Genomic DNA, 22,351 nt, shown 5'->3' with positions numbered 1-22,351 from the left:
AGTAGGTACTTCTGGAATGTTCTATATCTGCTGATGTTATACATTAGCCTCATTAGTAAATGCTTGTAAGTTTCTTTTTTTTCTTTTTGAAATCAAACATAATTTATCATCGATGTAATTTATAGCAGGAACTAAATTCAAAGAACATATTAAATACCATTTAGTAACAAATACATGCAAGATGAAGTAAGAAAATAAATAAATAAAACTCTGCTCTCGAGGAGTTCCTAGGTCAGCAGGAGAACAATCCCACATGTAGATAATAGTGGCAAATACTCTAGAAATGTGATCAGATGAAGTATGAGAGGACTCAGAGGCAGGGCCGGCTTCATGGGCATGCACACCTGCAGTTTGGTGACAAGGCCCCACACTTAGAAAGGCCTGGTGCTTAGTTTAATGTTCTGCTGTTGCCTTCTTGAGACTATTAGTAATTTTTTTTTTTATTGTGATAAATTATACACAACGTTTGCCGTCTTAACCACTTTTAAGGGTACAGGTCATTAATGTTAAGCATATTTGCTTTGTTGTGCAATCATCACCATCGTCCATCTCCAGAACTTTTTCCTCCTCCCTGACTAAAACTCTGTTCCCAATTAAACCATAACTCCCCAGTTACCCCTCCCCCAGCCCCTGGCACCCACCATTCTCCTCTCTGTCTCTATAAATTTGACTATTCCAGGTATGTCATATGAGCTGAATCATACAGTATTCATTCTTTAGTGACTGGATTATTTCACTAAGCATAATATCTTCAAGCGTATGTTGTAGCACATGTCGGAATTTCTTTCCTTTTTAAGGCTGGGCAATATTCCACTGTATGGATACATACCCCACATTGTGTTTATCCGCTGAGCCAGCAGTGGGCGCTTGGATTGCTTCCATCTTTTGACTCTTGTGAATGATGCTGCTCTAAGTTGTGTGTACACATATCTCCTTGAGATTGAAATTATCGATAATTTGGGGGCGGGGGTCCCGCGTTTTCATTTTACACTGGGATCCACAATTTATGCAGCCAGGCCTGTGTGGGGAAGCTGGATGGGAGTGAGCTGGAGCTCCAGGGAGGACCCCTCAGCCAAGGGCAGGTGCAGGGCAAGGGCTCCACTTACGAGGACAGCAGGGTCTTGCCCTAGAGAGACGGGGGGCTTGGTGTGCTGAAGGACAGTGAGGACACACGCCACGGACAAAATGGTGAATCTTGGTTCCAAAACCAGTTTCCAATCCTAGTTAGTCTCAAAGGTCGGTGGTGATGTTATTCATCTTTTAGTGGATGAACCTTGAAGACACTATGCTAAGTGAAAGAAGCTAGTCACTGAAAGACAAATACTGTTTGATTCCACTTATATGAGGTACTAAAGTGGGCAAATTCATAGAGACAGAACCTAGAATGGTGGGTGCCCGGGGCTGGGGGGGAGGGGTAACTGGGGAGTTACGGTTTAATGGGGACAGAGTTTCAGTAAGGGAGGATGGAAAAGTTTTGGAGACGGATGATGGAGAATGTACTTAATGCCACTGAATTGTGCACTTAAAAATGGTTACAATGGTATATTTTAAATCATAGGTATTTTACACAATTTTTAAAAAAGTTAATGATGAGTATTTTCATTTCAGTCATCTATATGCTATCGAATACTCTCCTTGGGCCTAATGGATGAGGTTGGTGGCAGGGGAGTTAACTATTTTAATGATGCGAAAGTTATTGTGAGTCCATCTAACTTCTCTGATATTTATGGAAATTTTTTGGTCTGTTTTTGTAGTCTCTGCAAGAACTTCTTATTCTGCATTCACTTTATTGATGGCAAACATCGTTTGTTAATGTTAAAAATGCAATTTTTTATCTGTGCTAATTGTAGGAAAGATTAATGACAGCGTAATCTATTGGAACCAGAAGCTGCATAGCTTTCAGTCATCTGTTTTCTAAAGATGGGGTGTGTGTGTGTGTGTGCGCATGCAGTGTGGTGTGGTGTAAGGGATCTTCACCCTTATAGCTAATACTTATCATTTACAATCAGCTAATACTCATTATTTAGAACTAACTAATACCCATGGTGTAGAATCTCAAATGATAAGTACAGATTTTTTCCCTGAATTGCAGATGCTTCATGACCCTGAGAAAACTCATTCCCTTATTATTTTAAAAAGTTCGCTAGCTATTAAGGGCATTCCATCCTGTAGTCTTGATGTGTGTTCATCAATTAAGTGATTCGCTCATTTGTTTGGTTTACGTTTGAGTGCCTATTATGTTCTAGGCACTGTTCTAGCCACTGAATTTAAATGAGTGTACAGAAGAGAAAAAGTCTCTGTCTCATGCAGCCCTTGTTCAGAGGAAGGATGGACTTTAAAGCAAACAAATGAGCAAACGGTGTGGCAGAAGGTGAAATGTACTGAGGAGGAAACAGTTAAAGCAGGGCCGAGAGTCTGGTTGCAACGTTTTGATAAGATGCTCCAGGATTATGGTTTAGAGGCGGCCTCTCTGCCCACCGATATTTCAACCTGGAACCTCACAGCTGTCTGTTTTCACACTGGACCTTTCTCTGCTTCCCTGTTCTGCAGTCACACCCTGGGACTGGAATGAGCCTCGTGGGGATACTCTCCCCAACTCTCTGGAAGTTATCTAGAAGTTTCTTTTCATTAGTTCATACCCAGCCCCTAGAATCTACACAGCGCTCTGCTGACAATAAGCATTGTAAACACAGGCCCATTTTATTTTAAAAGGCAGAGAAGGAACATGCTCTGTAGATTTCCAGTGCTCTTGCTTTTAGAGTCATCTACGTTTCAGGTTTACCCGTAGGTTTTCTGGCTAAAGAAATCATCGTACAGGGATTCTGAGTTTTCCACTGCCATGTTGTTCAAGCATAGATTGATGTGACCCAATTCATATTCATCACAAAATGTCCCTCTCTGTCTTTTTAATATCAAAATCTCAATGCGGAGTTTTAAGAATACATCAATCGCTGTCTGCTCTTCACAGACAACTAAATGAAAGATGAGGAGATAGGTTGCAATAATGCCATCTTGAATTTATGTAGCGCCCCTGCTGTATTTGCAGTATTTCTTACAATGTTTTATTTAGCAGAGAGGATAAACAGGTTGCTGTGAGTCTGACAAGTGAAGGGAAACAGGCATTGCAGGAACCAAACAGGCTCTGGAATTACAGACGTTGGAGTCAGACCTAGATTTCAACACGGAGACGGTGATTTCTCTGTGGCCTTCGGCACCACAAAAATCTCAGCTTCAGTTTCCTCATCTGTAAAATGGGGATGAAATGAGATAGTGTGTGTGTGTGTGTGTGTGTGTGTGTGTGTGTGTAATGTAGCCTGCTCCAAGCTTTCCCATCAGGTAGACAGTAAATGTTCATATCCTTTGTCTTTCTCTCTGGAAAGGGTCACTTCCTTGATTTACCTGCTTTGCTGGGCTGAGAACTTCCTAGAACTTCATAGAAAGAATTATGCTTTATTTATCTTTGTCCTCAGCATAGTTCCTGGGCTGGTAATTTTCCAGCAAAGCTGCAGTTTTAAAAAATCAATGTTAAGTTTAATTTTGAAAATCATTTTAGCGAAGGTGTTTCTCATTTCTGGCTCCCTCACGTCCACTCGGCAGGCACCACACTGCCCTCTCTCCTCTTTAGAAGGTTTCCCCGGGAACCTCGCTGTGTTGGAAGAGCCATCTGTCAACTGAGGGGCAGGTTCCTCTTTGACCTGGATGACTCTGTGGCCTATAGCCCCTCACAAATGTCATCGTGACCTCTCAGCAGCCATACTGGCTTCTTGTCTGGAAAATAAATGGCCTTTGCTCTTTCCATTGCTTAGCCTGACAAGTGGCACATTTGTCTGAGGCAAGCTGGACAGTTTTGAAGAGGCCAAGCAATGGAGGCAGGAGGCTCTGAAGGCATGAGGGTGGGTGGAGGGGTCTCCAGTTCGCCTTCCCCTCCCCAGGTGGCATGTCACTACTATTCAATTTGTGAATGTCACCCAAACCATGAGCTGGGGAGATGGGAGGTGTCTTTTTAATCACACGTCCTGTGGGCTATGATGGATGGCATATAGTCAAATATCACCAACCATATTCTTCATCCCAAGAAGCCTCCTGGTCTGTCTGTGATTTTGGAATGGCTTGCATTCAGATCCTTTAGGGAAATGATACCATGTCTTTCTCTGAAGACTCTTTTAAAAAGCAACATTTCTCTATTTCTTGTGGTCTTTCGTTCTCGTAGTCCTCTAATCCTACTAACCCATGAGGCAGCCATGTCTCCAAGTGATGAAACTGACCTCCAGTCCGATGAGCGTTGTTACGGGCCAGCATCACGGCTCCAGACTCTCACTGTGGTCAACAGAACAGACTGTCATCGGGTTGGGTCTGAAAGAAAAATCATGACACATTGCAAAGTGAGTGCTTAGAGGTTACCCAGAGGACACCGTGTGGACGGTTGGCTGAAGCTCAAAATACAAGATGAACCTTTCCTGATTTTGTTTTGCTTTGTAGAAGTAAAGGTAGCATTAACCTTGTGGGGTTAAGATGGGCTGAGACCGATGGCCGTGCTCCGAGAACGGGTGCCTCCGCCTCACACCAACGAAGCGGAGCTACGTCTGCCGGCGAAGGCCACGGTCTCTCTGAGTGAGTCCATAAGTGAGAGCGAGATCCCACCAATCAGAGACTCGCAAGCTCAGCTCTAGGTGCCCTTCCCCGCCCCCCAAATGCCCGTTCGATTCCCGAATCCTCCGATGCACTCGCTTCTGAGCGGGGCGAAGCATTTTCTTGTTCTCTGAATGTGTTCTTTCCCAGGGAGCAATGGTGTCTGTGTCTTGGGGGAAAAATTACAGTTAGAATCGAATGCTTCCCAAGGATGTGAACAAGGTTTAGTTTCCGTGGAAACCAGCCTCTTTCCTAATTATTGGGCACATTTATTCCTGTGAGATCAGTAGCTCCTGAATCTCTTGACAGTAAAGGCTACCTTGAAACTCAAAATATGAGTGGTGTTTTAACTCGTATCCACTTGCTTAAAAAAAAAAAAAAAGTACAGTTTACAGCCCTGCAAATGTAAGAGAGGGAAGGGCGTGCGTGTGTGTGTCTCTGTGTCTGTGTATAAGGTGGTGGAAAAGAAACTCTGGGATTTATGAAAACTAAGGTTTTTAATAAGTTCTGAAGTCATTGACTGCTGGATCTGGCTGAAGCAGTTACACCCCCGAGCCGAAGTCCCATGTTGGGAAGGCGGGGAGCATTGTAGCAGAGGCGCTGATCTGGCCAGGGCTGCTTGCCTGTGTTGATAAGTGCGATTAACAATTTAAAACTTGAATATATTAGCAAATGCCTTATAGCTGCTGGTGAAGCCCGTGGCCACCCACGTTTCACAGCAGAATGAAAAACAAGTTTAGGAGCTCTGAAATCCTGAACCTTTTAGGTAAGTATGCCTCCAGATTTGGCTTGAAAGTTAGCTTCAATCAAATCATGTAGACCTCTTGTTAGAAAGCAGTCGGATATGAACCAAAAAAATGACGGATGTGCTTTTGGTTCGTGAGGTTGTAAATAGGTGACGTTCATTGCAGTTCAGAATCTATTTTGGGTCTGGTTTTTCGTTTTGTTTTGTTTTGTTTTTTCCTGAAAGTTCAAAGCGAACTTTGAAAGAGATGCTAGATTTTTTTTTTTTTTTTTTAGAACTGTCATTGCATAATCCAATTTTTGATGGTAACCCTGAACAAAAATGAAAACTCCAGGCTATATACGCATCGGGTTAGGCAATCATAGGTGGCATAATCTTCAAAGCAATGGAAGAACTCCAGCTTAGACAGTGGTGGCCTGGCCCACTTCACGGCGGGGGGCCGGCTTCTCCCAAACTGCAGCTTCGTTTTCGATGGCCGTGGGCATCATAATCAAAGTAGCACTTCTCTGCTCAGAATTAAAGACAACACCCTTGAACATTTAACGCAGTATAAGATTTGATATTTACAGGCCTCTGGTTAGTAGAGAGTGGGAACGAAAGGAAAAGACGGGCATGGAATCCAGGTAGGCAAACCTGAAGGTTAGCAGTGCTGGCTTCCAAGACGCAGATCCGTTTTCGTGGGATTGTCACGAGCACGATGCATGAAGCTGGCATCGCCCCAGCAGGTGGTCTGTACCTTCCGCCTTGCCGTTGACCTTTTCTGGCCTGTGGCTGCCGAATGCCAGAGCTTCACGCACTTGCCCTGAGAGAGCCAGAACCAGCTCCGTACCTCAGCAAGCACAGCCACAGCCGGCCCTCCGAGCATCAGACTCGTAGGAAAGAGATGAATGTAAGGGAGATTCTTTTCTTCCATTGCTTATCCCCCCTGAGCCCACCGTGGGCACGGGTTATGCTTGTACCACATGATTTTGTTTTCTCCGTTTTCCATGTGACTTCCCAATGCATGGTTGACATTTGGCTGATAAGATCCCCACCCCCATCCCGTGTCTCTCTCTCTCTCTCTCTCTCTCTTTTTTTAGGTAATGTAATCCAGAAGTTTATAACTTCTGGAAGTTTACACATAATGAAATAGAAGCCCTAAGTGCAGAATAGAACATCTGCATCGATAACGCGGTGCTAACATTTTAAAACTACCTGATGTGCAGTTAAATTCTTCTTACCTGAATTCCACGTAGAGCTGTTTGTACTCCTTCACGCTGCAGATGCGTGGTCAGACTTTTCTTATTCCAGACTCTTTTTTTATGGATAAAGAAACTCAAAATCAGGGTCAATCATCTGAGTAGCCTGACCAATTATCTTGATTTGCTTCATAATAAGAATATATCAGAGATGGGGGCTAGGTTGCCTCAATCTGAAAGTATAATGGCTTCACAAAACGTTCCATTTTAAACAACACTTACTAACAGCAAAGTAAAAATGTATAATTTTATAATGACAGATAACAATTCCCCCTCCTAAAAAGAAAGGGGGCTAAATGTAGAAGAAGTTATATAATAGATTGTTATACCTGTTTAGGAATGTTAAATGCTAGAAAAGGGATTTGTGGAGAGTTTGTTTCTAAAGCACAATTAAAACGTGGGTTTGTTTGGTTTTCAAAATGACCCAGAATGTTCACTGCTGAAATTGTGTTGGAGGCACACATAGCATCCTGAGAACCTGGAAGCCACAAGTTGCAACTTGAAATGGGTTCTGTGACCCTGGAGCCTGGGAAGTCACAAAGCCCTCATTGTGCACATCTGCACCTGCCTATACCTGTCTGCGGGGTCCCTGCAGACTAGCACATGCCACCAGCTTGCTCATGCTCCGGGTGCATGCGCACCCAAGCAACTCATTATCCGAATCTGAAAGCGTGATATTTTCATTGCATAAGAAAGAGTAATTGAATGGTAGAAAGTGGTATGTATTTATTTTCTGCTTATAATGGGGTAGACAAACAGTAAGCATGTTCCAGACACCTGTGTGCATCCTAGAGAGACAGACTTTCAGCTACAGCAAGTAAACGAATTGAATTCAACTCAATTAATTTTTTCACTTGTGAGCTCAGGTAGTCACTCATTTATCCTTCTACCCTGCCATGCTGCTCAGGGTATAAATATTTTGGAGAGAAACAGGAGGGACAAATCTTTGTGAGACCAGTGACCCACCCATAACGAGAGGCACAGGCATGTTTGTGACTCCATTCTGGAGCCGAGCTACTTCCTTGGTCTGTCCTCTCTGGCACCAGACTTTTGACTAAATAGCCACTTGAGTTCCACTGGGGTTCATTCAAAGCTCTCCAGGATATGTTGTTAAGTGGACAAAATAAGTCTTTGAATAATACACATTATATTCTATTGATATCAAAAGAATTATCTAATGGGCATATATATGTACATATATGTATAAATGTATGTGTATACTTTATAAATATAAAATATATGTATGTATATGTTACATGTACATAAAAAGTTACATGTAAATATGTGTGTGTGTGTAATTTGGAAGATAGATGCTAAACTTTTAATAGCGATCACCTCTACAGAGGGAAGTGGAATTAAGAGTTGGGGTTAAAAATGGGTTTTTGTTTGAATGTTTATAATGAGCTTTATTTGGTGTAATTTAACTAGTTTAAAGAAAATTATTTCGAAGGTTATTTTTATTCGTTATTAAAATGTATTAGATATTCTTTGATTTCACTTTGTGAAGATAGCACAATAACTTGTTAAAAATGAATGAACCCCTCCTATAGGATGAAAACTATATTTTCATATTTATAATTATATTCATAGCATAATGCAAATAATATATACTAGTACATTTCTAGTGTGTTTTAAATTTCTTTTTGCCAAGAAATCAAGGAATGTCTTAGAATCTGATATCTAAACCAGATGCGACCAAATGAAACATCTTTTTGCTCCAAAGCTTGTTGGGCTTCTTGGTCAAACAAGCTTTGGAACTTTGGCCGACCATCTGAAATATCCTATAGGCAACATGCCCCAAGCTGTCTTTGTAAGTGAGTCGACGTGGTCAGACTGGTGATACATAACTGTTAGGTTCTTTTTGCTACTAATGGTAACCAGAGAAAAAACTTGGAAGCAAAGGAGGGTCAACTACTCTCCCTGAAACCTCACAACCAAGTCATATGGATAACCAAACATAGGACCAAATTCTATCAGGTATGTAGACATTTATTAACAAGCACCCCCCACCACACACATAAATGGATTCGTGTAATCTGTGTGAGACTTGAAGTCCCAGCTTTTCCTTTTTGATACTTCAACCGCAGCCCTACATAAAAGATTTGAGAGAGGCTTGAGGTAAACACCCAGATTCCGAAAAACCAGATTCGTCACCCTTATAGCCAGCATCAGACAAGCAGAACCCTCCAGAAATCATGGCCGTCTAAGTGACCGAAAATGATCATGTTGGTTACACCCAACTGTCAGGTTCCTTTTGGAAGATAATGGTAGCCAAAGAAAAAGGTTTGAGATGAAAGAAGGTTAAGTACTCTCCCCAAAATCTTATAAGCAAGTCATATCGGTAAAACATCTAGGACCATTTAGGAGCATTATCACCAGAGATACAGGTAAAGGTCCTTCCAGATTTTTGCATTCAAATACCTTAATTCCACTGAACATACTAGTCAACAGTAACAGTCTTCACTGATTGGAACCCATTTTTGACACTTGGGACGCTAAGCGGAGATTGTTGATGGAGAGGTGGTACCAGCAGATGCTGAAGTCCAGCCTCCCTCTTTAGGACCTGTCTTAGGCGATGAATGCTTGATCAGATGCTAGCAGCACCTAGTGTTAGCTTAACTTAAGTGGTATAACATAACTTTGTTCAAGAGCTTTAAAGTAAATTACAGATGAGTATTGCAATTAGCTATTTATGCAGAGAATTCTGTTTCTTGAATTGTAATTAATCAGATTCAGCTTTTTTTTTTTTTAAGTATAGTCCCAATCATCTGTGTTTTAAAATTCTAAATGATAAATAACAAGTACTGAATGTTCCCGGCATTTTACATATATTAACCCACTTAATTTTCACAACCCCGAGACAGGTACTGGTGTTATTCATTTAACAATGATGGGTCTCAAGTAACTTGGCCGAACTCATGCAGACTATACTGGACAGGGTCAGGATTAGAACCCAGGCATGTAGGATGCGAAGTACAGTTTTTTCAATGCATTCAAGAGAGAATACACTCTTAACCATGAAGCCATACTGTCCCCACCAGCTGCGAAATACTGCTCTTGATTTGCTCCTGCACAGATTCTGTGCTCAGGGCGATTCTCCTGCCTGTCGTTACGTCTGGGCAGCTTTTCCCCACTGACGTACGGGGATCCTCTCGAGTCCCTGTGTCCTCGACGTGCGTTTCCTCTCTACGGCGCTGATGAGAAACAGTTAATAGTCAGGCCTTGCTCTCTGCAAACGGGAAGACAAAATCTCCAAAGTTCCATATCCGTCGCCTCTAGGATCCTTCCTCTGGGGCCCTGTCAAATGACACATGGCCGCTGTCGGTCCCCAGGGTTTGCTGTCGGAGTTTCACATCCATTCTATGAGCCTGGACTCTAGTTCTTGTGTGTGGTACTAAAGATGTTCTGTGATTGAATACGACGCTTGAGGACAGCTGCACTTGGTGCATGAGCTCTCCCTGCACTGACACCTGAGCGTGGGTGTCGCTCGTGATGCTTGACTGACTCCCTATGCCCGGAGTCTGTGGACATGGGAAGCTTCCGGTGCTTCGCCACTTGCTTTGCCACCTGGTGTCATCCTTAAAAGCATTTTTGTCCCAAAGATGGATGGCATCCTTTTTCGAGTACTGATTTGCCCGGGCACATGGGTACAGGCGTTTTTGACCTCGAAAATGAGCAGGGCCGGGGAACGCAGGTGTCTGGTACCTTAGAGCTGGCAACCTTGGGCAACGCAGCCAGGTACCTTTGGGTCGGTTGTACACTGTACAAGTAGGTTGTCGTGGCTCTGGGGGAGATGGGTGCCAGTCCGGGAGCAGACTCCAAACCCTGAGGTCCTCGCCAAGTGCTCCTTCCACTCCCCAGGATTTTCTTCCCTTTGCCGTGAATTTACTCTCTGCCTACAACCTGCCTTCTGCTCATGCTCCTTAACCAGTGGCAATCTACACAGCTTTCTAGAAGCTGCGACATATACATATTATAAATGGCTGTGCTGTGTTCCATTATATGACCGTTCTGTGATTTATTTATGTTTCCTGTCGGTGAGCATTTATGCAGCTTGCAACTTTCTGTCATTACAAATAATGCCAAAATAAAAATTGGTGTATGTTTATGCACCTATCAGCACATACCTCCAGAAAATATTCTTCAAGGTCACACTTTCTTTGGCTCATCTCCCTTGACTCTCGTACCTATGCAGCTGCCTCTAGCACCCTTCCTGTTTTTTAACCTTCCCCAAATTGGAGCCTTCACGACTTTTTGCTTAAATTACTGCAATAGCCTCCCAAGTGGGTCAGTCTGCCTTTGTAATCCATCCTAAACGTGGTTTCTAGATCTCACTGCTCAAACCATGTCTCCCCTGTGCTCAGAAACCCCCCAGGGTTCATGATTGCCGGCTGCATTTAGTTTTACCTCCTGTGCCCTGTCCCACCATTCAAGGCCACGCCACTGTATGCTCCCCACTCCCCAGCCTTTGGGGGTCTCATCCCCCAGGGCCCCCCAGCACGCCCCTGTGCTTCAGCAGAATGCGATGGTTCACTATTTCCCAGGCTTTATTGCTCCTGTCTCTTTCCGCGCCTTAGAGTTCATTCTTTACTTCAGAAGTGTCCTCTCCAAGTGTCCTCCCTCTCGTCCCACGTATGCGAATCCTCCCCCAAACTGTGATGCCACCACCCCAGTCATGTTTTCTGGATTCTCCCACTCCCCAAACGAGAAGTGCTCCTTCACTCTTGAACCCCAGCATCGTTCTCTTCTGTCCCCCATTGTCCTCATCTGCTGCGTCGGATGGTGACCGTTTGTGCCACTTAAACCCGCTGCTGGAGAGCTGGAAGCATGCAGCCTCCGAGGAGGCTAGTAGGGCGCCTTCCAAGTTACAGGTGTAGAAAGGTATTTCTTAGATTAGATCTTCGCAGTTGGTAAATTCTCTTACCCATCGGTTGGTATAATCCTTCTGCTTCAAGGGAAGATACCATACACCTGAAGGCATTGTGAAAGTAGATTAACTGCCACACGTTTACACAGAAGACAGAAATGGACTGGCACGCAGGGAGGGAGCAGGAGCCCGTGGCATCTGCCCTTCCTTAGTCCGCCTTCCACAGCCGCCCTTGACCCAGCCCACGAGAATAAACCCCCTGGATCTGGGAAGCTTACTTCTCGCCAGCCACAGCAAGCAAGGGCTTGCATCTCCATCTAGGGAGAATTTACCCTGACAACCCATGGACCTTCATTAAAAGAATGTTTACAAACATCCTGGTCCCTGCCTCCCACTCCTTGTCAGCAGACTGACATTCTCACGGGAGGAAGTGGGGGGAGGGGGAATCTGGGAGTGAGTGTCAAAAGCTGAATCAGACCAGCGGTTCCTGAGCAAAGTCTCCTCTCTTCTCAGTCACCCCAGAAGTCTCTCTCCCTATTAACCTCAACCTCACCTTCAAGGAGGCAGGAAGGACCACAGGTAGTCCCTACCTTGAAGTATCCGATTTTCCAATTTGAATCTCAGGCTTCTCACAGTACTTCGCGCTCCCTCCTTTGAGAGAGTAACTCCGACCTAGTTCAATGTCTCATATCCCCACTTATTCAACAAAGGCCAATTGTGTCTTGTCCCTGCCCTTAAGCAGCTCACAGACCGAGGGCAGATGACAGCCCCAGGACTAGTGTTTCAAACTGTTAACCTTCTCCACCCAGCTCTGACCTGTGCTGAGCATGGTCTCTCTCACGGAAAGTTTGAATATTCAGACTCTGAGTTGCTGCTGCCCGCAGCACACACTTCATACCCTAGACACTATTCCCAGAACCCTTTTATCTTCCGCTCCCCTTATCACGGCCTGTGGGTTTTAGTTTGGTGCCAGCCTTTGCCAGATTAAATATTTATATTCATTTAATATTCTCCCTCTTGTTGAAAAGAACAATACAAACGCTGACTAATAATAACAGAGTACTTTATGATCTTAATCTAATCTTGCAGTCACCTGTGAGGTCACCAGAGCTCATTTTGTGCCTTCATGTTCAAGGGCGCTGCCGCCAAACCAAAACCGACACTCGAATTCAGATCTTCTGGCTCCGGATCCTAGCTCAGTCTTCAGTCTTTCGCCTGATTTTATTCACACTCAGATCTGCTATTTGCTGTAAATGTGTGGTCCCTCTACCTGATGAGATTTGATCACTGTCCACTGTGCAGAATACGTGAGTCAAAAAACACATCCTCTGTTCTGCAGATTCACGGAGCAGACCGGGGTCATGGCTCAACTGTTCTTCTCTACTTGGTAGAGCTTCTCGCTTCTAGAACCTGAAACGTGTCCGTGTATTCATCTGTGGTTTAAGTGCCAGTAAACCTTGTTTAGGAAGTACACTGTCATCTGAATATGAATGGCGACTTGTGTTTTAGGACAGAAAATTACGAATGCACCAGTATGTAGTGTGCAATTTTGACATTTACTCTTTTCCATTTTCTCCTTGGAATCAGTTTTCACAATTTTTAACATGTTAAAAATTATTCGGTCGTGTGTGTGTGCGTGAGTGCATGTGTGTGTGTGTGTGTGTGCGCCCGCGTGTGTTTTAGTCATAGGCATCTTCTTTTGAGTCTCATTAGGCATGGAAAAACCCAAGCCTGGTTTAAAACACTTCCTCCCATCCTGTCAAGTTTCGGACTAACTTAAAATGGGATCTGTTATGTAACTTGCATGCTTGGCACCGGTGTTGGGGGACCCTAGGAGAGGATGGCCCCTCCTGGTTTGTGACAGACTGGCAGCTTTTCCCTCTAGTACGTGCCATAGCTGCAGAGCCAGATTTAAAAGAGAGGATTTATAGCAAATCCAGCTGTGAGTTTTCATTTTCTCTCTCAGAGCTGGAGGCGGGGCCAAAACCGGCCTCGAACCAGGCACACCATTGATCAGGCTAGAATGAGTGGAACAGTCTCGCAGACGACAGCTAAGCACAGAGGAAATATTAGCTGGCAGAGATAATGAAGAGGAAGCACTCAGTGACAGATGTACCATCTGTCAGTTTCAGAGGAGCAGTTTTCAAGAAAGCAGAAACTGAAATGAAAAAGAGAATCCTTTTGTTTCAAAGGTACAGCACAGCCTAAGGACATTTTTAAACAAAGTAAGTTTTTATTCCATAGTAAAAGAGTTCCTGGTGGTGGGTAAGACAACAGTTACTTCCTATTTGTACTGTGCGTTTTATTATTGATTCGTAAAGTTTCTTTGTGGTGTCTTTGCTATTTAGAAGGGCATTCTTTTAACAAGAACTCAATTTAAAATTTAAAACAATGTATGGATTTGATTATTTACTTTAAAAACATTCGACAGTTACAGTGAGGTTTATTTTCCTTTTATTTAACTCCAGAATTGCTTTTTTTCTTTATCTCAACCAGACTATAGATATTGATATAGGACTTTCTCTTTTTTGAGAACTATGGGAAAAATTACTTGTATCTTTCCTCAAAGGCAATTTAGTGAGAAAGTGCCCAACTCTCAGATTTAAGACGCTGGTAGTAAGTGCTGTCTATGAGATGTTTAATTCCATGGGATCAGTTACGTAAATAGCCATGACCTAGACTTCTGTGTGCCTTCCAAATAACGTTATTGTGTTGACATAGTTTTTAGGAAGAGGGTTCTGGAACTTCTTGCAGTTTATCTTTCTCAGAAAGCCTTTTACCCTTCTCCAGAACATCAGCTACCGTATAAAATGATCCTGCTATTTATGTTTAGTACATTTTCAAACGTATTAATTTTACAACAAAGTTGGACTAGTGCTGTTTGTTCTTGTATGTTACGTTCTAAGTGGTTTGCATTTGATGTCACAGGTGGTGCGTTTATGAGGCTGAGACTTGTCTAATTCCAAAGAGATCTAAAGCAGTGATTTGGAAAGCTAAGCTTGCGTGAGCAATGGCAAAAACTTTTGAGGGGGCTCACAGGGGCTGCTTTATTAGGAAAAGACAATTCTCTTATAGTGTACACAGGGCAAAAAGGGACGTATGTTCCACTGGCATTAGCAGGCTGTCTATCCAAACCAGAAGTGGAAGCGCTGGCTGTAAATTCGCAGAAGCGTTTGAAACCACTCAGCGTGGTGGCCCAACGCGGATGTCAGAACTTTGTAGCATGTGTGGGAAAATGGCCACGCTCCAAGGTCTGGAATCATTTATCTTCTGGGAGAGTCTAGAAGACAACTGTTTCATGCATTTCACAGAAATCCTCGCTGACTGATTTCATTTACATAGAGCGAGTGCGGTGACTGATGGTGGGGACGACTGCGTTGGGCAGGTGAGGAAGTATTGATCGATTTCTGCCCTTCCTGACATCCTGCTCTCGTCAGTGGTCTTGGCACCTTCGGAAGGGACTGCTGTTACTGACAACCATATGGTTTCCACAGGGCCCTTTCCACACATTTCTGTCATGAATGCCACATTTGTGTCTTTTCTTATTGGAGGGAATCAGAAACTGAAAGTCAAGCGTTTGGTCTTACTGTCTTTTCAGAAGCTTAACCTGTTTCCTGTAGTCTAGATCTAAAGAACGAGGGGGAGAAAATACCAGTGGACAGATCCCCCGTGGGCTTACTGGAACTGAGGCAGTCAGTAGGGATGTGCGTGGGATACTCCTTGTGAAATTCTGGAACGTGCTCTTCTTGACGCGTGGACTGACATCTGTATGTCAGGTCTCAGACATGCCAGCCGGTATCTTCTGCATGAGCTGAACTCACGTGTGCTGATATATGTTGACGTGTGACAGGGTAGCATCCAGACCTGTTTTTCTAAGGTTGCGAGTGTATATTTTCCAGTTTCTGACGGTGCCCATGTCAGACCTCAAGAAGACATTTGTAATTTATTGCAAGGACTAACATAATAGGAGCTTTGGATTTCGGCCACAATCCTTATGCTGCCTAACTTGGTAACCTTGAGGAAGATAACTGACCTTTTCATAAATCTGTTTTACTGCTTAAAAATATAGCAAATAATTCTAGCCATCTCTCTGTCTCCTAAGGACATTTCAAATGTCGGTAAGATATTTTTAACATGCCTTATGCTGTTAGCTTTTAGTATTTATGTTATTTATGAAGTTGCCCCTGTTTCTTTGGACGGAATTCTACGCTGAAAAGCTGAAAACCTCTAGATCGCTAAAAACACAATTTTCTCATCTTAGATAGTAGTACTCTTGTTGGCAGAAACCTGCTCTTGAAGGTTCTTATACCAGTCCCTTGTCTCTGTATGGAATTGTCCTTTGATCTTCTCATCACAGTTCTTGACATTGAAATACTAATCATTTCCTCAAGCGAGTTGAAGTTTTTTACAAGTTGAGTCAAAATTGGTGCCATATTACTTTGATTTTGTATGGTCAAATACAGATAAATGTTAAAATTCCTAATATAACGAAAATGTGTGATGGTGCAAATTAGGGTACCTAATATTTTCTTACATTTTATATATACATATATACCATATTTAAATACATATATGCTTATATATGCTTATCTTCATATATGCTATACATAAAATCTTTACGAAATAGTCTAATCGCAGCAATGGTATGTTAAATATTAAAAGGCAAAGATAAGGGTCCTTAGTGTGTTTTCATTTTAAACCATTTTCATTTTAAGTATAGCGCAAAGGCCATCAGAAGTCAGAAGGAAGTCAGACCTGCCAGTCTCAGCTGCCAGTACCGCCATGCGCCCAACAAAACCGTCCCCCCGGGCACCATTCACTGAATTGTGAAGCCATGGCAGCCCTGCGAGCTACCGCATGCAGCCACGTCACCTTGGGCAAGTCACTCAACCCTGCTGACTCAGAGTTTCTCTGCTGCAGTATGCAACTAAGAATGTTTATCTTACAGATAAGGTTATGGTGAAGGGCAAATGACATCATAATATGCACAAAAATGCTTTGAAAACTTTGAAGTCACTAATTGCTTCCTTTTCTTAACAAATCCTGCCCTTCATTCAGAAGCTTCTCTTAAGCCTTTTCAGATCTTTTCAAAGCTGTGTTTCCTCCTTCTTTTGAATCCCTAGAGCCTGTCATGGGAAGAACTAACCAGTTCGCAGGTCCCTTCCCCACCAGTTTGACTCGAATTTTCCACGCACTTTCGTACCTCCATGCCCTGCTCGTTTCATTCCCTTGGCACTGCTAAATACTCTCTCCGCTACTGTTTACCACTCTCTGCGTCCTCCAAGGCTGCCTAGAGCATTGCTAGTCTTGGACGCCTTCCCCAACACGCTTCCTCCACAGTCAGGCGCTTCCTCCTCGCAGTTCTCTCAGTATAAGCTTCCGATAAAGTTCTTGCTTTGTTCTGCTTCGTTCTTTCTTCGCATCTCTCCCTCCCTTGGTAGGCTCCCCAAAGACAAGGAAGGCATCGTGGTTCTTTGATTCCCTGAAGTTACCCCAGTTTCTCATAGCTGATGTTCAAGTAATGTTTGTCGAATGAATGAACAAGTCAGTTTTTCTCTACCTATCTGAACATTTTATTTCATTTGCGATATACTGTAATCACACACCTTTTGGGACAGAATCCAGACACTCATTTCTATGTCTGAAATGATTTAACTATTAGCACCTAGTAGCATATGGACAGTTTTAGGCTCAGAAAGCCCTATATATATTATCACCAATAGATAAACACTTAACCTACCAGTCCTAACAGAGTCCTACTAATTACACTTAGCTAACTAAAACTCAAAACCATCAATCAACTGTCTCTTTTTGGAGATAGCCTCAATATATCCATGGCTAGATATGTTTTAAAAAGAAAATGTAACCATCTTTTTGAAAAGCGGTGTGGCAGTATCTATCAAGACCTTCTGATGTAGTAATTCCCCTGCTAGGAAATTATCCTAAGGAAGTGGTTAAAATAATGTAGACAGAGCTTCCTGAACAAAGATGTTTAATGAGATATTAGTCCTAAATAATATAAAAACGGCAACCGAGTTAAGCGGCCAGCATTATTTTTAATAATCAGAGTAAAGTTCATCATAATCCAAAGGTTACATGATCAATTAGATACTAATTGTGTTGAGCTGAAAGCTGCCTTTTTTAGAGATTTTGCGTGGAACCAAGGATATACCTGCAGCAATCAAGTCTGGCAACTTCTTACCAGGCTTCTAATTTGATTACTCTCCCTTTCTAAAATTTAGAAAATGTTGAAAATAAGGTACCTTTGAAGCCAAAATTTGCAGTCTTTGAAGAACCAATCAGCATAGCATCAGGAGGGGCCTAAAAGGCTTGTCCTACCCATTTCATTAAAAAATAGACTGTCGCCGAGAGGTGGGAATCTGGTTGGGTGAACTTGTCTCTTGAGCTGAGGTTAAAAACAGTTAAACATGGAAAACTTGAGCCTGCTTGTTAAATGACTATGAAGAAAACTATGTAAATTGTAGAGGCTTTTTATAATCCCTATTTAAACTCCTCTTACATGGAATAACTGGCAGAAATAAAGCCATTTTATCAGAACAGTTTCTGCAAGTTATATCAGATAAACCACAGGAATACTGGAAATAATCTGTTCTTTCAGGGTTGTGTGCTCGGTTGAAGCTCTCCTGTCTTGCCGCCTCACTGGTAGAGGTTTGGGGTCTTGGAGGTGGAGCTATACTATTTGCCACCTTCCTCTTTTTTCAAGAGAGAAGGTATTTTTCCTTCAGTTCTGGGCAAAATACTTGACATGCGTCCCCACTCTGTGCCACTCCCTGACGCCCTCGGTCAAGAGGTCAGGGCACAGGACCGCTGGGACAGCCACTTTCCTCAGCAGGTCTGTCCACGTCGTCTGATAAGGCCAGAGAAGCGCTGCCTTCTTTAAAGAAGTTTCTAAGCGGTCTGGCTCAGCGTGATGCAGAATAAGCCATGACAAGTCCCCTGCTTCAAAGAGTTGACTGTTTACACGGCGAAGGAATGCCAACTTCAAAAACAAACGCAAACCCAGTACTCAACAGACAAATGCATCTCCGAGTGGGCAGCACCAGCCGACAGGCACTGCGAGGGTGTCAGGTCAGGCGGAGGGAGCAGAGGAAAGTGGAGGCCTGAGGAGAGACGCCCTCCCAGGCTCAGGGCAGCTTAGTTCCTGCAGTGGCTTCCACAGGCAGAAACAGCAGTACAAGGGCGAGGCTGGTTGGTTAATGAGCTTGAGCTGAGCCCAGTTGGTCACCTGAGCCAGACACGCATGAGAGAGCAAGCGGCCAGCTGGAGGAGCGCCCGGCATCCTCCGGCTCAGGTGGCCCTGGCAGGATGGCGAGGAGGGGCACGGGGCCCGCTGCTGCCTTCAGCCTTGCGGGAGACCTGCTTATCGCGCAGGCAGCGAAGGGTGCGAGGACCCCGTCTGAATTCCTTGCTCCTGGGGCTAGAATTTAGACTCACTCTACTGCCTCGGTGAAGATTGTGCCCTGAAAGCTTCTGGGGATTATTGGTTCTCTGCTCCCCACAAGAAAACAATGATTTAGAACAATCTCCTGAGAATGCCCGTTCTTCCCGCACTTGCTTATTATCCTGCACACTGAACCGTTTGTACTGGGCCTGGCCAATGGCTAGCTCGGTACGCTGTGCGGACAGGCCCGGGGAGGAGAAACCAGCGAGCAGATGAGATATAATTTCTTGAATTAACCATAAATTACTCCATGAAAAGAACCCTTATGTAACACAGAGGCCTCCTGACTGGTGTTCTTTGGGCCTTGCAAGTCCTCGAATAAAACCACAAAATGGTTAAACAACAATAGCGAGGCTCAGTTGAAATGAAAGCAGTTTATTTTTAGCCGAGGATCAAACTCCAAATTAAGTGACCCCTCTGCGCCACGCATTCCAGCAGAGAGAAAAAAGATAGCCATATCTCGCTAAAGTCTCCTCCTTCATGTTGCGTGTGCTACAATTCTATTTTGCTTTTCAGTTTCACCGACATTCATTTATTTGGTGTTGGTATGTTGCTTCTACAAAGGATCAAAATGTACATCTTACTACAATTCTCATGTCTCAAAGTCCACAGCCAGTGACATTGTACATTTCATTTCGACAAACATTTATTGATCGCCCGCTCTGTACAAGGAGCTGTGGAAAGGAGACAGACTTATAACGCCTTCTCGAGGATGTTGCAGTCCCATCTTGGGGGCAGATACGAACATAATTCGAGAGACAGGGATTTTTACACTGATTAGAGGTATAACGTGATGCACTATGTTTAAACTGGAAGGATGGGCAAGCTCACGCAGGGTGGCATTTGTGGGTGGCCTGGAAATGTTATAGATTTCAGTAGAAGACAGACATATTCGGTGTTAAGAGGGCTTTTGTAGGATGGCCTCGATGAGCTCATCAAAGGAAGAATTGAAGTCAGCGAAGAGTAAGTAAGGAGCTCGGGGTTAGGGCTGGGAATTGGAAATCAGTAGCGACATTTGGGACAGCTGCTCGGAGGGGCAGGAAAACGACCTTAGTGGATGTGACTGTGAGGACTGATGAACAGTGTTCTTAGCTTAGCCGTGCCTTGCTTGTGTGTCGGCAACATATGTTAGCACTTAACTATGGGCGTGGCGCTGGGCTAAGTGCAGACCAGCGGGGCAGAACATGCTCACTGACAGGGAGGAAAGAGAATATTTGTAAATAGATTAAGTTTGTTCTTCTATCCGATCAGAGATAGTGAGCTAGCATAAATATTGGACTTCTCACAACAAACCTACTTGAGATATAAACAAATTTCACTGGGCTGATTCTTAAGAGGTCCACGTTTTTGAAAATCTTTCTCTCCCCTTTTGTTATAGAGTTGACTCAATTAGAACCAAACTGCTGTATTCTTCAATAATGAGCCCTGCCTGAATCTGTCTGTGGGACTGAACTTCCAACCAGTGTGCTTTGAGGTGCCTCACACAGGCTGTGGAGGGTCCCGAACAGGCTGTAGGTCAAGGCACTCATCCCCTCAGCCCTTGGACTGGCTGGGCAGCAGCTGGGACAGCCAGAGACCCCATCCAAGAACCTTCCAGAAGCTTTGAGGTGTATTCCAGAGGGCAGGACAAGTATGTGGGCCATGTCGTGAGAACGGTTAGGGAGCATGTGACAGGGGACGGCCCTGCAGTATGCCTGCTCCGGGTTCTCGGTGCCCAGCACAGTGGCCCCACGCTGTTCTGAATGAACATTCCTGCCGGCAACGAGATTTCGAGTTGTACTTCCAAGGTCACCTCTCCGTATCTTATAAGTGACACACGTGCTCCACTATCATTAACTATCTCAGGTCATGAAGGCCAAAGTTCATCAACGGCTACATAAAGCCCCGTTTCAAATACTACTCCAGAACACCTTTTAGTAATTACTATCATCTTCTCTTCGTGGTTTCTCTGCAGGAAACTTTTTAAGTCGCATCTCCATTCCTGAGTTTGTTTGGTTCGAAGCACGCAGTGTCATCCACGTGTCCCCTCGATCGGGCCCGTGGAGGCTGTAGGACGTCAGGGTACCCGGCAGTGCCGGAAGTGGGCCTGCGCGCGTGATCGCCCGTGCCAGGCCCCCGCTCTGCACGACCCCCGCTCTGCACGACCCCCGCTCTGCACGACCCCCGTCGTCCCTCAGAAACCGCCAGCAGCGTGCAGCTGTGCGAGGGACCTCGTGTCGTGTCCTGATATTGAATACTGCGTCACAATTTACTTCTTAAAATCAGAAATATACCTAAAATGTTATAAATGGACACAAACCGAAATTTCTAACATATTCATCTGAACCGTATTTGGGAGACCATCGCCCCGTGTTCTGTGAATATCCATTGCCTCCCTTCTCAGCCCGATGGTAAAATCTGTTCATTTTTAGATGCTTCTCTTCTGCCAAGCACAGTACAGATTTCATCCTCACAGCCGCTTGCTGAGGCAGGACTATTTAGCTCCATTTTACCGATGAGAACACTAAGGCTCAGAAAGGTTCATTGACTTGTCCAGGGAGGAACTGGTTGTAAGAAATGGACTTGAAACTTAAGATCTTTCCAATCTAAATTACCACCTGCCTTCTCTTAGGGTCTGGGGTCATTTCCATTCTCGGATCTAAAGAACTTAGTCCTAAAAAAAAAATAAGAAAGTTTGAGCTCTCAAGACATTCTTTACGATAATACTGTTGTGGGTGCTACATGCCTGTTTTCTGAACCAAAGCTGTAGCACCATGATGTCTGGTTTGTATCCAGACCACAGATCTGGTTGCTATGGTGTCCCTCATATTAGGAAAATATTTGTCAGCTCCAGGTGGCTGGAACGCCAGGCAGGCTTGCTGACAGTTTGGTGAATACAAACAATGATCGAGCGAGTTACGGGGTAGTCTGCTGAGAGAAAAACACAGCCTACGGAGGCCTTGATGGAGTCGGCCAGGGATTTGCACATTGTCCTTCCGCTGCTAGAAAACGTCCACTTCGGTCAGCTGGGTTATGCAAAGATGAAGTAGCATTCCTTCCTGTGGGGGAACATGTTGCATTAGAGTAGATGAAAATATTCACCCGGTAGAATTAAGTTGCTGCACCCAATGTGGAGGCAGGGTTAGGCATTTTACTTGTAGGTCAGTGATTTAAGTCATCTCCTCAGTCAGAATTTTTTTTCTCCTTAAACATGATTACATCCAGATATCCTTCTCTTCCAGTAAGAAGGGAAGAACAAAGGAAAATAAATAAAACAGAGTTTATTAGAATCTCATAAAAGTTCTTGCACAAGAAGTGAAGGAGCATGGGAAAATATGAGTTCTTTTGTAAAAACAAGGTTTTTTTTTTTTTTTTTTTGCCTTGAAGCCACTACAAGATCACAGTTCACATAACATATCAGCATGTGTGTA

The 22,351-nt window shown here is 43.9% G+C and overlaps 1 protein-coding gene across 6 annotated transcripts in view; it reads left to right on the top strand.

Moving 5' to 3' along the window:
* Nucleotides 1-22,351, top strand: part of STARD13 (StAR related lipid transfer domain containing 13) — a 468,661-nt gene that overhangs the window by 365,341 nt on the left and 80,969 nt on the right. The window contains exons 1-2 of one of the 6 annotated variants that reach the window (XM_036228477.1): nucleotides 1,453-13,704; nucleotides 16,195-16,356. The exons of 4 other annotated variants lie outside the window; for them this stretch is intronic. In XM_036228477.1, coding sequence (XP_036084370.1) covers nucleotides 16,314-16,356 — 43 coding nt within the window. In that variant the 5' untranslated portion in view covers nucleotides 1,453-13,704; nucleotides 16,195-16,313. Of the gene's footprint in view, nucleotides 1-1,452; nucleotides 13,705-16,194; nucleotides 16,357-22,351 lie in introns of those variants that run through there. One more of the 6 variants, XM_036228478.1, reaches the window with a different exon arrangement.

The sequence above is a fragment of the Rousettus aegyptiacus genome, unplaced genomic scaffold (assembly GCF_014176215.1).
Source record: "Rousettus aegyptiacus isolate mRouAeg1 unplaced genomic scaffold, mRouAeg1.p scaffold_m13_p_11, whole genome shotgun sequence".
Lineage (NCBI taxonomy): Eukaryota > Metazoa > Chordata > Mammalia > Chiroptera > Pteropodidae > Rousettus > Rousettus aegyptiacus.
The sequence above is the reverse complement of the archived record's forward strand: the minus strand, read 5'-3'. Positions and strand labels throughout refer to the sequence as shown.